At 41.9% G+C, this 13,493-nt stretch overlaps 1 protein-coding gene across 1 annotated transcript in view; it reads left to right on the forward strand.

Moving 5' to 3' along the window:
• The window catches only part of LOC127834093 (E3 ubiquitin-protein ligase TRIP12-like), a 78,598-nt gene that overhangs the window by 15,714 nt on the left and 49,391 nt on the right, over positions 1-13,493 (forward strand). The window contains exons 15-18 of the mRNA XM_052359694.1: positions 6,182-6,300; positions 7,881-8,196; positions 8,518-8,779; positions 9,857-9,932. Coding sequence (XP_052215654.1) covers positions 6,182-6,300; positions 7,881-8,196; positions 8,518-8,779; positions 9,857-9,932 — 773 coding nt within the window. The remainder of the gene's footprint in view (positions 1-6,181; positions 6,301-7,880; positions 8,197-8,517; positions 8,780-9,856; positions 9,933-13,493) is intronic.

Raw genomic sequence — 13,493 nt, forward strand, 5'->3', positions numbered from 1 at the left:
CATAGTGCAATGCAACCTAGCCAAAAATCGGTAACCAACCCTCAATATTCTTTCCGGATCAACCAGGTGTATATGTGTCTTTTACGGCTCTGAATTAAAATATTGTTTTTCACTTGGTTGATTGGGGTTTTGAATAGATAAATTGTGTTATTTATCTTTTTATTTTTCATTCGGATTAATTTGTGTGGATTTAATGGATTTTGTTTCATTTGTAAAAGGTAAGCCATGCTTGTTTTTATCGAACAATGGTTTATTTCTACCATGCTGGGTGTTTTCAGGCGCAAACGACCACGTGCAAACGTGCTCTTCTAATACATTGCTAGAACGTGCAAAGCATGTTCTTCTAATGTGTTACGAGATCGTGCAAAGCGTGTTCTTCTATTGACAGATTGTTTATCATTTGCCATTGTGTGCAATAATGATTTTAACGTTCCGTATGACAATCTAATTGATCGTCATTTTATTTTTCATCTGTTTTGAATTAAACTTTTGTTTAATTTATGATCTACGGCAGTATTATTATAATTTTCATTATGGTCAAATAATGATTTTATGTGCCGTATGATAATCTGGTCTGTGACCAGTTTATGGTTGAATATGCTTTGCTCTTGTTTTTCATATATTCGACTACATGATGGTCGCAGAAACAAGAGTGGATAAATACCCGGTGACTTCGCAGATCATGGATGATAGTTGCAGTATCAGTCACCGGGTATCGGGCACGATCGCGACCGTACTATGCTAAGTCTCTTAGACAGTCGGTCAACATCAGACCATATGGCGACACCCGTCAGCCGGTCTTTGCCCGATGGCATTGGTCAATGACAGCGACCAATGCCGGACCATTTGGCATCCGCCATACGGTCATTATCCGGTGACAACACTGGTCATGATATGACCGGTACGTCACCGGGGATGTTGATCACGGACCATTGATCGACGTCTGACCGGCCGGTCCGGTCACCGGTCATGTCACCGGTCCGGTCCGGTCATTGATCACCGGTCCGGTCACCGGTCATGTCACCGGTACGGTCACCGGTCATGTCACCGGTCCGGTCATTGATCACCGGTCCGGTCACCGGTCATGTCACCGGTCCGGTCACCGGTCATGTCACCGGTCCGGTCACCGGTCATGTGTCGGGTCACCGGTCCGGTCATTGATCACCGGTCCGGTCCGTTCACCGGTCCGGTCACCGGTCATGTCACCGGTCCGGTCACCGGTCATGTCACCGGTCCGGTCACCAGTCATGTCACCGGTCCGGTCATGTCACCGGTCCGGTCATGTCAACCGTCCGGTCTGGTCACCGGTCCGGTCATTGATCACCGCTCCGGTCACCGGTCAACAGTCATCAGTTAGGCCTGCCACCGATTACACCAGTCACCGGTCAAGAAGAAGAACTCGGTCTTCTTCATTGAATTATTCTCCTATTCTTCATTGAATACATCGTTTTCATCAAGGATTAGACATCGGACACGCTCTTCTTCGTCGAGCAGTTCTCATCGTCGCGGCTCTCGTAAGCGATCACGTCGTCACTCACGGAGACGTTATTCTAGAAGATCTCGGTCTCATCGCAGCCGATCCACATCTCGGCCGATCCAGATCTCGACATCGCAGGAAACGAGGACGTCGTCAACCTTCACGTAGACATCAGCGGACTGCATTGAGCACCACTGGATAGTTATCGAACATACCTCTCCTTCATTGAGCAGTTCTCGGCGTTGATACGCTCGTAAGCGATCATGTCAATGCTCACGGAGACAATATTGTAGAAGACAATATTTCCAGCGTAGCCGAACAATATTTCGGCATCGAAGTTATATGGATGTCGCCACTTCTCACGTAGGCGTTAATGAACCTACTGGTCATATCGACGTTCTCCATTTTATTCCTTTAGGAATATCATGTCTCCATTCCACGTGTGATGGTTCTTCTTATGGCATCCACACATGTTGCAGTCACCGAGCCGTAGTTGTATACGAACACTAGTTCGTTTAACATTCAGGCTTCGGGATAAGCTGTTCTTTTCTCCACTACGACTACAAGGACACTTATGCCTATTAATACTGATAATCTACTGTTGTTTTCCGGTTAACATTATCAGATGACTTCGTGGATGGTCATTCTTCTGCACCAGATATTTCCATTCTGACGCAGTTATATTATACCGGTCCCGATCACCGGACATCGGTCACCATTCATCGGTCATATCACTGATCACTGATCACCGGTCAGAATAAGTGATGTCTCATCGCCATCGGATTGGATTTTTTGGCATGATCTTCTTTTCCGAGCAGTGCTTGACATTGATAACAGACCATATGGATTCCACCATTTTTCGGTCTTTAACTGGTAACGTCACCGGTCATATTATGACTGGTCCGTTCACCGGGCTACAGTTACCGGTCATTGACCGGTCCGGTTCGGTCACCACTTACCAATTACCGGTATTCCACTGTGTTTTCATCGGTCAATTTTTAGTATCACGGGTATCGTCTACATTACATAGTTGTATACCCCTGGCTATGATTGTATTGAATACTATATTTTATGAATTCAACAATCTACATGACTTTTTGTGTTTTTCAATACTGATGTTCTACCGGCGACGGTTACCAAATCATGCTATATCTGTTATTTGTACTTCTATCTCAACCGGCTACATGCAGACTACTGGTCTTGCAGATAGATCGGCTGAAGTGGGCTCGGAGACTAGCATTGAGGTCGAACATTACTATTTGACCTCTATTAATTTATGTTCGAGACCCGAAGGATGAATTGTTTTAACCGCCTTTACCTGTCGGCTACAGACTTTGCAGTCAGTGTCACGGAACAGTTGGGACACATTAATGACGCTAGCAGGATTAGCAAGACGACATTTGTATCGACTTCTGCTTTTCTATTGCTCCTACGGCAGTGCATATTTTCAAGCTACTGGAATCAACAAGAGTTCTGATACATAGGATTGCCTATCAGATTGACCGCATAGCGGCTACAGTCTTGTAGATGGCTTAGGACCTATTGAACTCAGATCTTAGATCCTAGGATCTGGAGGGACCTCATCTTAAAGTTATTCTTCTATTACACTTCTGGCCATAACAGGCTGTCTTCCTATAACTGGTCGTATTCCTTTCGGAATTCGTCCCGGTTAGAAGTCTTGAAGTAAATGGATTAATCAAGTCAGAATTTAAGACTTCCATGCATTCTACCGGCAAGCGTGGACCCGCTTAAGGTTACCCCTAGGGTTTTCACCTTTTTTCTGCCATCACACCTCCGATTCCGGAGGTACCACTATCAATTATATTTCCGTACTTCGCAAATCGATGACTTCGCGACCTGTATTATCCAGGATTTTAAAGGCGCCTGTTATTGGTTCAAGAAGAGGCTATATTCTGTAGATAGGTCATAAACTTATAAGTGTTAAACACTGTCCTATTCTACCAATTTTCAAGTGTGTTTGGAGTGGGAAAGTTCGGCTTGCCGTGGTTTCTTTGCCCACCCATCCTTGATAAATGGTTCCGGTCACCGGTCGGTATTTACCGGTCCGGTCACCGGTCCTTTTGCTGAGACGTCTTTTCTTACGTCCGTTTCAGCTTTATTTTTAAGATAATTGTATTTATCTCGGGATTATTTAATGACACAGATTTCCATCTTTTTGTCATTATTTACCACTATTCAGTGGTGTCTAGACTAGAAGATTATCTTGGCAAGAATATAGTTTATTCTACCACAACCTTCCTTACATCTTATACAGATGTGAGCAGATAAGGTTATGGACGATCACATAGAACAACGTATCTTGATTTTCTCAATTATGTGGTATCCTAACGAATATCACCTGCACATCTACATCTTGAAAAGCGAAAATTCTTTTTAGCTGTTTTTCATTTACAACACATTTTCACGATTCCTTTGTGATGGTTTCAACTATCACACATCGGTCGTGGTTTACCTACAGACACGGAGGTGATCATATTATCACTCCTTGTAACTGGAAATCAGGAACTTATTCGTTCTTTGCAAGAACAACAAATTTTCTCTATCGTCTTTCTCATACCAGTTCGTCTAAACGCCCTGTTGGACGTTTTGTCCTGCAGTTTTTTTCTTTCGAATTATTTTTCCGTTGGGTTCAATAATGTAATTGCGCATGCGCGGCAGTGAAGTTGCAGACGAGTTGCATGGTGTACATAGTATATCAAAGAATGTTGTTTATCATCAAACGCTAGTTATTAGCGTTTTGAGATCGTATATCGCAGTGTATACCGGTATGCTGAACAACGTCAACAATGCAGTTCACAGAAATCGATCCAGCAGGGTGTGCGATTGTTATACATTCGTCCATTTACATAAACTGGAATATCTTGCCTTCTTGGTGAGTTTTTGCAATAACTGAGTTTTTGCCATAATTTCATGAAATATACTTAATGAACCATGGGATTATGGTTCTACGACCTTTTAAGTCTCCTGTACAATTATTTTCAGGAAACTTCTTCACAGGTCAAATATCATATCTCACTGAGACATATTTTTACTGATCCAAACATGTGCCACTACATGTCTGGCCATTAATAACTTTTAGTTATCTCTACAGAAGAACGTTTTTCTGTTAGAGTTTCAATCCTTGTTACTTGTGCAAGGATAATTCCATCAGAACTGTATAAAGGTTTTATGGAAATTCATTTTTTACTGGGTAATTGAGAGCATAGTTATTACCTTAATCAATCTGCTAGATACATAGAGGTTTTTCTCATCTTTTTCTTGATGATAAGAAATTTGTTCCATTCTTCGTCAAAGGATAGAGATTATGCTTTCGTATACCTTGTTTTGTGTAAGTCATCGCAACTCTGTTCTGTCTTACCTATTTTGGAACTGATCCAAACTATGGAACGTCAACACTATGTTTTTCGTTCCTTTACCTTCTTAAGCGGTTTTGACTTGTGTAACATGTTGGGATGCTTAATGAGCTCCCTATGAACCTTTTTCATCAGGCTTATTAACAGTTCCAATATAATTTTAAGACGGTTTTCCTTCTTATTATGGCTTTTACCATACGGAGAAGTGAAATTCATGCTTTTTCTGTTGAATACGACCAATTCCAGTTGGATCTATTGTCGTTTTCACTTTGTTGTGTCAGCCAGGATTCCTTGCTTAATATCAAGTCCTCTATATGGCTTCTACCTTCAAGTTTCCAAGTTTTCTTAAACTGGTAGTCATGAAGATGAGGATAAACTTCTTTGGGCAATCAGGGCTTTGAAGCTCTATCTCAGCAGTGTTAGTCAGAAGTCCATTCGAGGTTCTCAAAGACACTTTTCATTTCCCCAAAAAAGGGGGGGGAGATGTGTCTGCAGCTTCTATTTCTCGGGGTTAGACCTCGACTAAGGAAAGTTAATCTTATCCTATCTAAGGATTCATTCCTTTTTAGGATCTGACCGCATGAATTAAGAGCTCTGTCTGTTTTGTGGGCATATATTAATCACACCCCACTTTTTGACGTGCTCTAAGCTGTTTACTGGAGGAATCCGACCACCTTGTCATCTTTTTATCTTCGTTTTCTGAAGTGCCAACAATACAATTTGTATACGTTTGGGCTTGTTGTGGTTTCACTAACGGTAGTGTCTTCTTTACGACATAGACATATTACTCTGTCCGAGAAGTCATAATTAATACCGTTTTAACGAAGATTACTTGATATCATTAGCTGATAACCCTGTTTATGGGTTCTACTGTGTTGGGAAAATATATACGAACCTTCCCACCGCAGCTGCAAAATCAGCATACGATAACAGGTCAGTATTTATGACATTAAAACAAATTTTTTAAATAAAATTCATTTTAATTATTAAATACTTACCTGTTATCGGTAAGTCCCACCTCCCACCCCGCTATTCGATTAATATTTTTGTATATATATTGAAAGAATATTGAGGGTTGGTTACCGATTTTTGGCTAGGTTGCATTGCACTATGTTTAACCTGGCCTGTATTACGGTATTGAGGTGGCGGATTCCCAGTTAAAATTCCGGATGAGTTATTTCCCCTTGGAAAGTATAAGCATACGATAACAGGTAAGTATTTAATAATTAAAATGAATTTTATTTAAAAAATTTGTTTTCATGTAATTAACTTGCTGTTAAATTGAACAGTGAGTTTTTCTCGCTCATAAATGGTCAATTTTCTGTTGCAGTCACATAGCAGCCATGATGGCCTCGGTGGATTTGAAAGTGGTGGTGGGGGGCATACAGATGGCCGAAGTGCTTATGCAGAAGTTGCCAGATATTTTCAATGTCTACTTCCGAAGAGAAGGTAATAGCCTGCGAAAAACAGGGCTTAATGCATGTGTGATAACTGTCATCACAGATTAGCCTGTGCAGTCTGCATCGGCTAATCAGAGACGACACTTTACACCTTAACTTGATTATTGCTAAGAAAAATGCTTTGTTGTATGTATGGAGTTCCAGTTACTTTTTCCTTCTTACAAAAATCTAGTTAATTTTTTTTACATTTAAGGTAAATGGCTGATCTGATATGTCTCGACTCGGGGAAATCCTTGTTAAAATTGTGCAATCTAAATATTAATTATGCCCCCCTTCGAAGAAGAGGGGTATATTGTTTTGCTGGATGTTGGTAGACCAGTTCGTTTCTGATCAATAACTCGTCAAAATATTGACAGATTGGCTTGATACTTCACATATGCATTGGCCTTATACAGTATATGACCCCTATTGAAATTGGGGTCACTTGGTAAAATGTCAAGGTCACTGTCACAATAAGTGTGAAAATCGTTTCCAATCAATAACTCATCAACCAATTGACCGATTGGCTTGATACTTCGCATGTACATTGGCCTTGGACAGTAGATGACCTCTATTGAAATTGGGGTCACTAGGTCAAAGGTCACTGTCACAATAAGTGTGAAAATCATTTCCGATCAATAAATCATCAGTGAATTGACCGATTGGTTTGATACTTTCTATTTGCATTTAACTTTGACAGTAGATGACCCCTATCGTAATTGGGGTCATTAGGTCAAAAGTCACGGTCATTGTCACAATAAGTTTGAAAATCGTTTCGGATCAATAACTTGTCAACGAATCATCCGATTGGCTTCCCACGTTTATTGGCCTTGGACAGTAGATGACCATTTTTGAAATTGTGGTCACAAGGTCAAGGTCACTGTCACAATAAGTGCGAACATTGTTTTCAATCAATAACTCGTCAACAAATTGACTGATTGGATTGATACTTCACATGTGCATTGGCCTTGGACAGTAGATGACCCCTATTGAAATTGGGGTCACTAATTCAAAGCCCTGTTTGGGGGGCATATGTCTCTGATTGAGGAACTATTGTTCTTTTAATTAGTTAAAGATTTAAAATGTATAAAATGCTGCTGTTGTTTCATAGTGTTAAATGAACAAATCTGCAAATATTCTTTTAATGTTGTCTAAGTATTACCTATGTATGAATATATTTTGAATGTTTTCTCTATATTTATGTATGAATACCCTTCTATTATTGTCTCTTAATTAGCCTCATTCTGGAGAAAATGGGACTACTGCATGTGCGTAAATGGTCATCCCAGAATATCTTGTGCAGTCTGCACAGGCTTATCAGGGACGACACTTTCTGCCTTTAGCAATTTTTTTTGTTTGAATCAGCTCTAGTCTAAAGGAATATTCAGTTTTGCCGCAAAGTGTAGTCCCAGCAGACTGCACAGGCTAATCTGGGACGACTCCGTACACACATGCATTAAGCCTCAGTTTTCCCAGAGCGAAACATATCTGTTAAGAATGTTGTCTTTTTATCTAGGTATGAATATTCTTCAAATGTAGTCCCGATACCCTGTCTCAGTAACCTTCTAATGCTGCCCCCATGTCCTGCAGGTGTAATGCATCAAATGAAGCACCTGACGCAGATAGACCCTACGGCAGTGACCCCAGTCAAGTCCCCTCAGCCAAGCCCTGTCAGCCCTTCGCTGTTTGGCGGGGCCACCCTGGTAGCCATAGGAACCGGCTCTGCTCACGCAGGGTCCCTGCTGAGCGTGACCTCAAGCGAGACCAGCTGCAGTGCTGGTTCTGGTGAGGTTGGAGGTCAGGACACGGACTCGAGTCACAGCGTCAGTGTAACTGACGGCAGCGCGTCTAACGTGTCTGGGAACTTGAACCATGCTGATGAGAAGGACCATGGCCTGGCACAAATGTGAGTATGCCTTGGTATTTTTATGTTCCCCACCACTATAGTGGGGGACATATTGTTTTTGCCCTGTCTGTTGGTTGGTTGGTTGGTTTGTGTGTTTGTTTGCTCCAACTTTAACATTGGCCATAACTTTTGCTATATTGAAGATAGCAACTTCATATTTGGCATGCATGTGTATCTCATAGAGCTGCACATTTTGAGTGGTGAAAAGTCAAGGTCAAAGTCAAAGGTCAAATATATATGTCAAAATCGCTCATTTAATGTACACTTTTGCAATATTGAAGATAGCAACTTGATATTTGGCATGCATTTATACCCATTCAGGAGACTGAGTGATGTTCTGAAGCGTAAAAAGCCACCCAAGCGTCCAGTGAGGAAGGGCAACAAGAAGGAGGACAGTCCCGAGCTCAGTCTCAAGTCCTCCAGCAGTCGAGCCCGCAGTAGACTCAACCCCAAGGAGAAGTCTAGCAGCGGGTCGTCATCCAAGATGTCCTTCTTGCCGAGTCTAAACCCTCGCACCTGGGGAAAACTGGGCGGGTCCGCGTCAGCATCGTCTTCGTCTACTGATAGGCCGCTGTTGTCAAAGGTTGGTATTGTGTTGGCTAAACCCTTCGCGCTCAGATACATATTTTTACGCATTTCTAGTCCCTTAGAAAAAAAAATTTCAATTCATCAATTGAACTTAATTCCTGTAAGAAAATTAATCAATTCATCAATTAAAATAATGTTGCCTTGATGCCATCAATATTAAGTAATTACAAGCAATGCAGTGAAAGAGCATAGCACACCGATCGTGACAGTTCCTATACTTCACTTTCAGAGACCCAGCACTGACTCTGCCCTGGATTCACACTCGAGATCTGTAAGCCAATGGCTTGAAATGCAGACTAAAACACTAACATTTGAGCTGGGTCATGCGAAAATGCTTTATGCCATATATGGTCAGCGTAGTCATAGACCGGCCTTGGCAATTGCGCAGTTTTGTCAGGAGCTATGCAGTCTGCTATAAATGAACAAATTAATTAAGGTTTGTGTTCTCATAAGCAGACAAGGTAGCTCCTGACCACACTGCCTGGATGTGCAGGCTGGGTTGGAACTACTCTTGGCCACTTATGACTTAAGACCTATTTTCACATGATATGGCTCAGTCATTCAATTCTAAGCATGATCTTATTGACACCTTCGCAACCTTTTATCTGGCTTATTGCTTAGCTCTTTTGAACTCTTGCGTTGAATTTAACTTTCACTGGTCATGTGCTTTTATCTGATAACTTCTTCGTGTTTGTCTTAAGATTGCTGTTGATGGTTTGGATTTATTTGATGGTTTATTTGAAATACTTTAGTTAATTAATGATTGTGTTTGGTTTTCGTTTGAAGTTTTTCTCATTTGATCCTGGCTCTGAGAAAATGTGGTTAAATGCATGTGAGTAAAGTGTCGTCCCAGATTAGCCTGTGCAGTTCACACTTTATTGTATTTTTGTTTAAAGGAAGTCTCTTCTTAGAAAAAATCCACCATAGGTGAAAAGTGTCCTCCCTGATTAGCCGGAGCAGACTAAACAGGCTTATCTTGAATGACAATTTACGCTCATGCATTTAATCCCGTTGTATCCCAGAGAGGCGCCAATGAATGCTGTTTGTTTAGAAGTGTACTTTGTATTTCCAGTACCCTGGTGTCAAGCAGTTACCTCCCCCCATATCCAATAACAAGGACAAAATCAAGGCTTGGATCAAAGAACAAGGTATGGGAAAATGCTTGCGGTATAAAATAATGGGTGGTGAACATAAATGTAGCGTGATCATTTACCTATCAAGTATTGAAAGTTTAATTAAGATAAAAGTGATATTAAGGTTATATAAATGTCTGTCATTGTATGTCAGGGCCAAAAATGCACGATGTTATCTGTCTGGTTGTCTCGACTGACAGTACAAACTTGTTCAACAAAGTAATCTTGATACTGATTATGTAATATTGATTACAGTACATCTATACAACTTGCATGCATTGTTCCTGATGTGAAATTGTGCAGCTTTTATTACCCTATGGTAGAAATAGGTAAAGTAATGCCCTTTACTCAAATTTGAATGTCTTTATTTCTGAATTTCAATAATTAAAACTTGCTTTATATTAATGTGACATTTTGCATTTAGTGATGTGTTGAGTATTCATCCCCACTTTGACAAGCTGTAATTGTTTTAATGTCATAAATACTGACCTGTTATCGTATGCTTATACTTTCCAAGGGGAAATAACTCATCCGGAATTTTAACTGGGAATCCGCCACCTCAATACCGTAATACAGGCCAGGTTAAACATAGTGCAATGCAACCTAGCCAAAAATCGGTAACCAACCCTCAATATTCTTTCCGGATCAACCAGGTGTATACGTGTCTTTTACGGCTCTGAATTAAAATATTGTTTTTCACTTGGTTGATTGGGGTTTTGAATAGATAAATTGTGTTATTTATCCTTTATTTCTCATTTGGATTAATTTGTGTGGATTTAATGGATTTTGTTTCATTTGTAAAAGGTAAGCCATGCTTGTTTTTATCGAACAATGGTTTATTTCTACCATGCTGGGTGTTTTCAGGCGCGAACGACCACGTGCAAAACGTGCTCTTCTAATACATTGCTAGAACGTGCAGAGCATGTTCTTCTAATGTGTTACGAGATCGTGCAAAGCGTGTTCTTCTATTGACAGATTGTTTATCATTTGCCATTGTGTGCAATAATGATTTTAACGTTCCGTATGACAATCTACTTGATCGTCATTTTATTTTTCATCTGTTTTGAATTAAACTTTTGTTTAATTTATGATCTACGGCAGTATTATTGTAATTTTCATTATGGTCAAATAATGATTTTATGTGCCGTATGATAATCTGGTCTGTGACCAGTTTATGGTTGAATATGCTTTGCTCTTGTTTTTCATATATTCGACTACATGATGGTCGCAGAAACAAGAGTGGATAAATACCCGGTGACTTCGCAGATCATGGATGATAGTTGCAGTATCAGTCACCGGGTATCGGGCACGATCGCAACCGTACTATGCTAAGTCTCTTAGACAGTCGGTCAACATCAGACCATATGGCGACACCCGTCAGCCGGTCTTTGCCCGATGGCATTGGTCAATGACAGCGACCAATGCCGGACCATTTGGCATCCGCCATACGGTCATTATCCGGTGACAACACTGGTCATGATATGACCGGTACGTCACCGGGGACGTTGATCACGGACCATTGATCGACGTCTGACCGGCCGGTCCGGTCACCGGTCATGTCACCAGTCCGGTCCGGTCATTGATCACCGGTCCGGTCACCTGTCATGTCAACTGTCCGGTCACCGGTCCGGTCACCAGTCCGGTCACCGGTCCGGTCATTGATCACCGGTCCGGTCATTGATCACCGGTCACCGGTCTGGTCCGGTCACCGGTTATGTCACCGGTCCGGTCACCGGTCATGTCACCGGTCATGTCACCGGTCCGGTCTGGTCACCGGTCCGGTCATTGATCACCGGTCCGGTCACCGGTCCAGTCACCGGTCATGTCACCGGTCCGGTCCGGTCACCGGTCAGGTCATGTCACCGGTCCGGTCATTGATCACCGCTCCGGTCACCGGTCAACAGTCATCAGTTAGGCCTGCCACCGATAACACCAGTCACCGGTCAAGAAGAAGAACTCGGTCTTCTTCATTGAATTATTCTCCTATTCTTCGTTGAATACATCGTCTTCATCAAGGATTAGACATCGGACACGCTCTTCTTCGTCGAGCAGTTCTCATCGTCGCGGCTCTCGTAAGCGATCACGTCGTCACTCACGGAGACGTTATTCTAGAAGATCTCGGTCTCATCGCAGCCGATCCACATCTCGGCCGATCCAGATCTCGACATCGCAGGAAACGAGGACGTCGTCAACCTTCACGTAGACATCAGCGGACTGCATTGAGCACCACTGGATAGTTATCGAACATACCTCTCCTTCATTGAGCAGTTCTCGGCGTTGATACGCTCGTAAGCGATCATGTCAATGCTCACGGAGACAATATTGTAGAAGACAATATTTCCAGCGTAGCCGAACAATATTTCGGCATCGAAGTTATATGGATGTCGCCACTTCTCACGTAGGCGTTAATGAACCTACTGGTCATATCGACGTTCTCCATTTTATTCCTTTAGGCATATCATCTCTCCATTCCACGTGTGATGGTTCTTCTTATGGCATCCACACATGTTGCAGTCACCGAGCCGTAGTTGTATACGAACACTAGTTCGTTTAACATTCAGGCTTCGGGATAAGCTGTTCTTTTCTCCACTACGACTACAAGGACACTTATGCCTATTAATACTGATAATCTACCGTTGTTTTCCGGTTAACATTATCAGATGACTTCGTGGATGGTCATTCTTCTGCACCAGATATTTCCATTCTGACGCAGTTATATTATACCGGTCCCGATCACCGGACATCGGTCACCATTCATCAGTCATATCACCGATCACTGATCACCGGTCAGAATAAGTGATGTCTCATCGCCATCAGATTGGATTTTTTTTTGGCATGATCTTCTTTTCCGAGCAGTGCTTGACATTGATAACAGACCATATGGATTCCACCATTTTTCGGTCTTTAACTGGTAACGTCACCGGTCATATTATGACTGGTCCGTTCACCGGGCTACAGTTACCGGTCATTGACCGGTCCGGTTCGGTCACCACTTACCAATTACCGGTATTCCACTGTGTTTTCATCGGTCAATTTTTAGTATCACGGGTATCGTCTTCATTACATAGTTGTATACCCCTGGCTATGATTGTATTGAATACTATATTTTATGGATTCAACAATCTACATGACTTTTTGTGTTTTTCAATACTGATGTTCTACCGGCGACGGTTACCAAATCATGCTATATCTGTTATTTGTACTTCTATCTCAACCGGCTACATGCAGACTACTGGTCTTGCAGATAGATCGGCTGAAGTGGGCTCGGAGACTAGCATTGAGGTCGAACATTACTATTTGACCTCTATTAATTTTATGTTCGAGACCCGAAGGATGAATTGTTTTAACCGCCTTTACCTGTCGGCTACAGACTTTGCAGTCAGTGTCACGGAACAGTTGGGACACATTAATGACGCTAGCAGGATTAGCAAGACGACATTTGTATCGACTTCTGCTTTTCTATTGCTCCTACGGCAGTGCATATTTTCAAGCTACTGGAATCAACAAGAGTTCTGATACATAGGATTGCCTATCAGATTGACCGCATAGCGGCTACAGTCTTGTAGATGGCTTAGG

The sequence above is a fragment of the Dreissena polymorpha genome, chromosome 6 (genome assembly GCF_020536995.1).
Source record: "Dreissena polymorpha isolate Duluth1 chromosome 6, UMN_Dpol_1.0, whole genome shotgun sequence".
NCBI classification, from domain to species: domain Eukaryota; kingdom Metazoa; phylum Mollusca; class Bivalvia; order Myida; family Dreissenidae; genus Dreissena; species Dreissena polymorpha.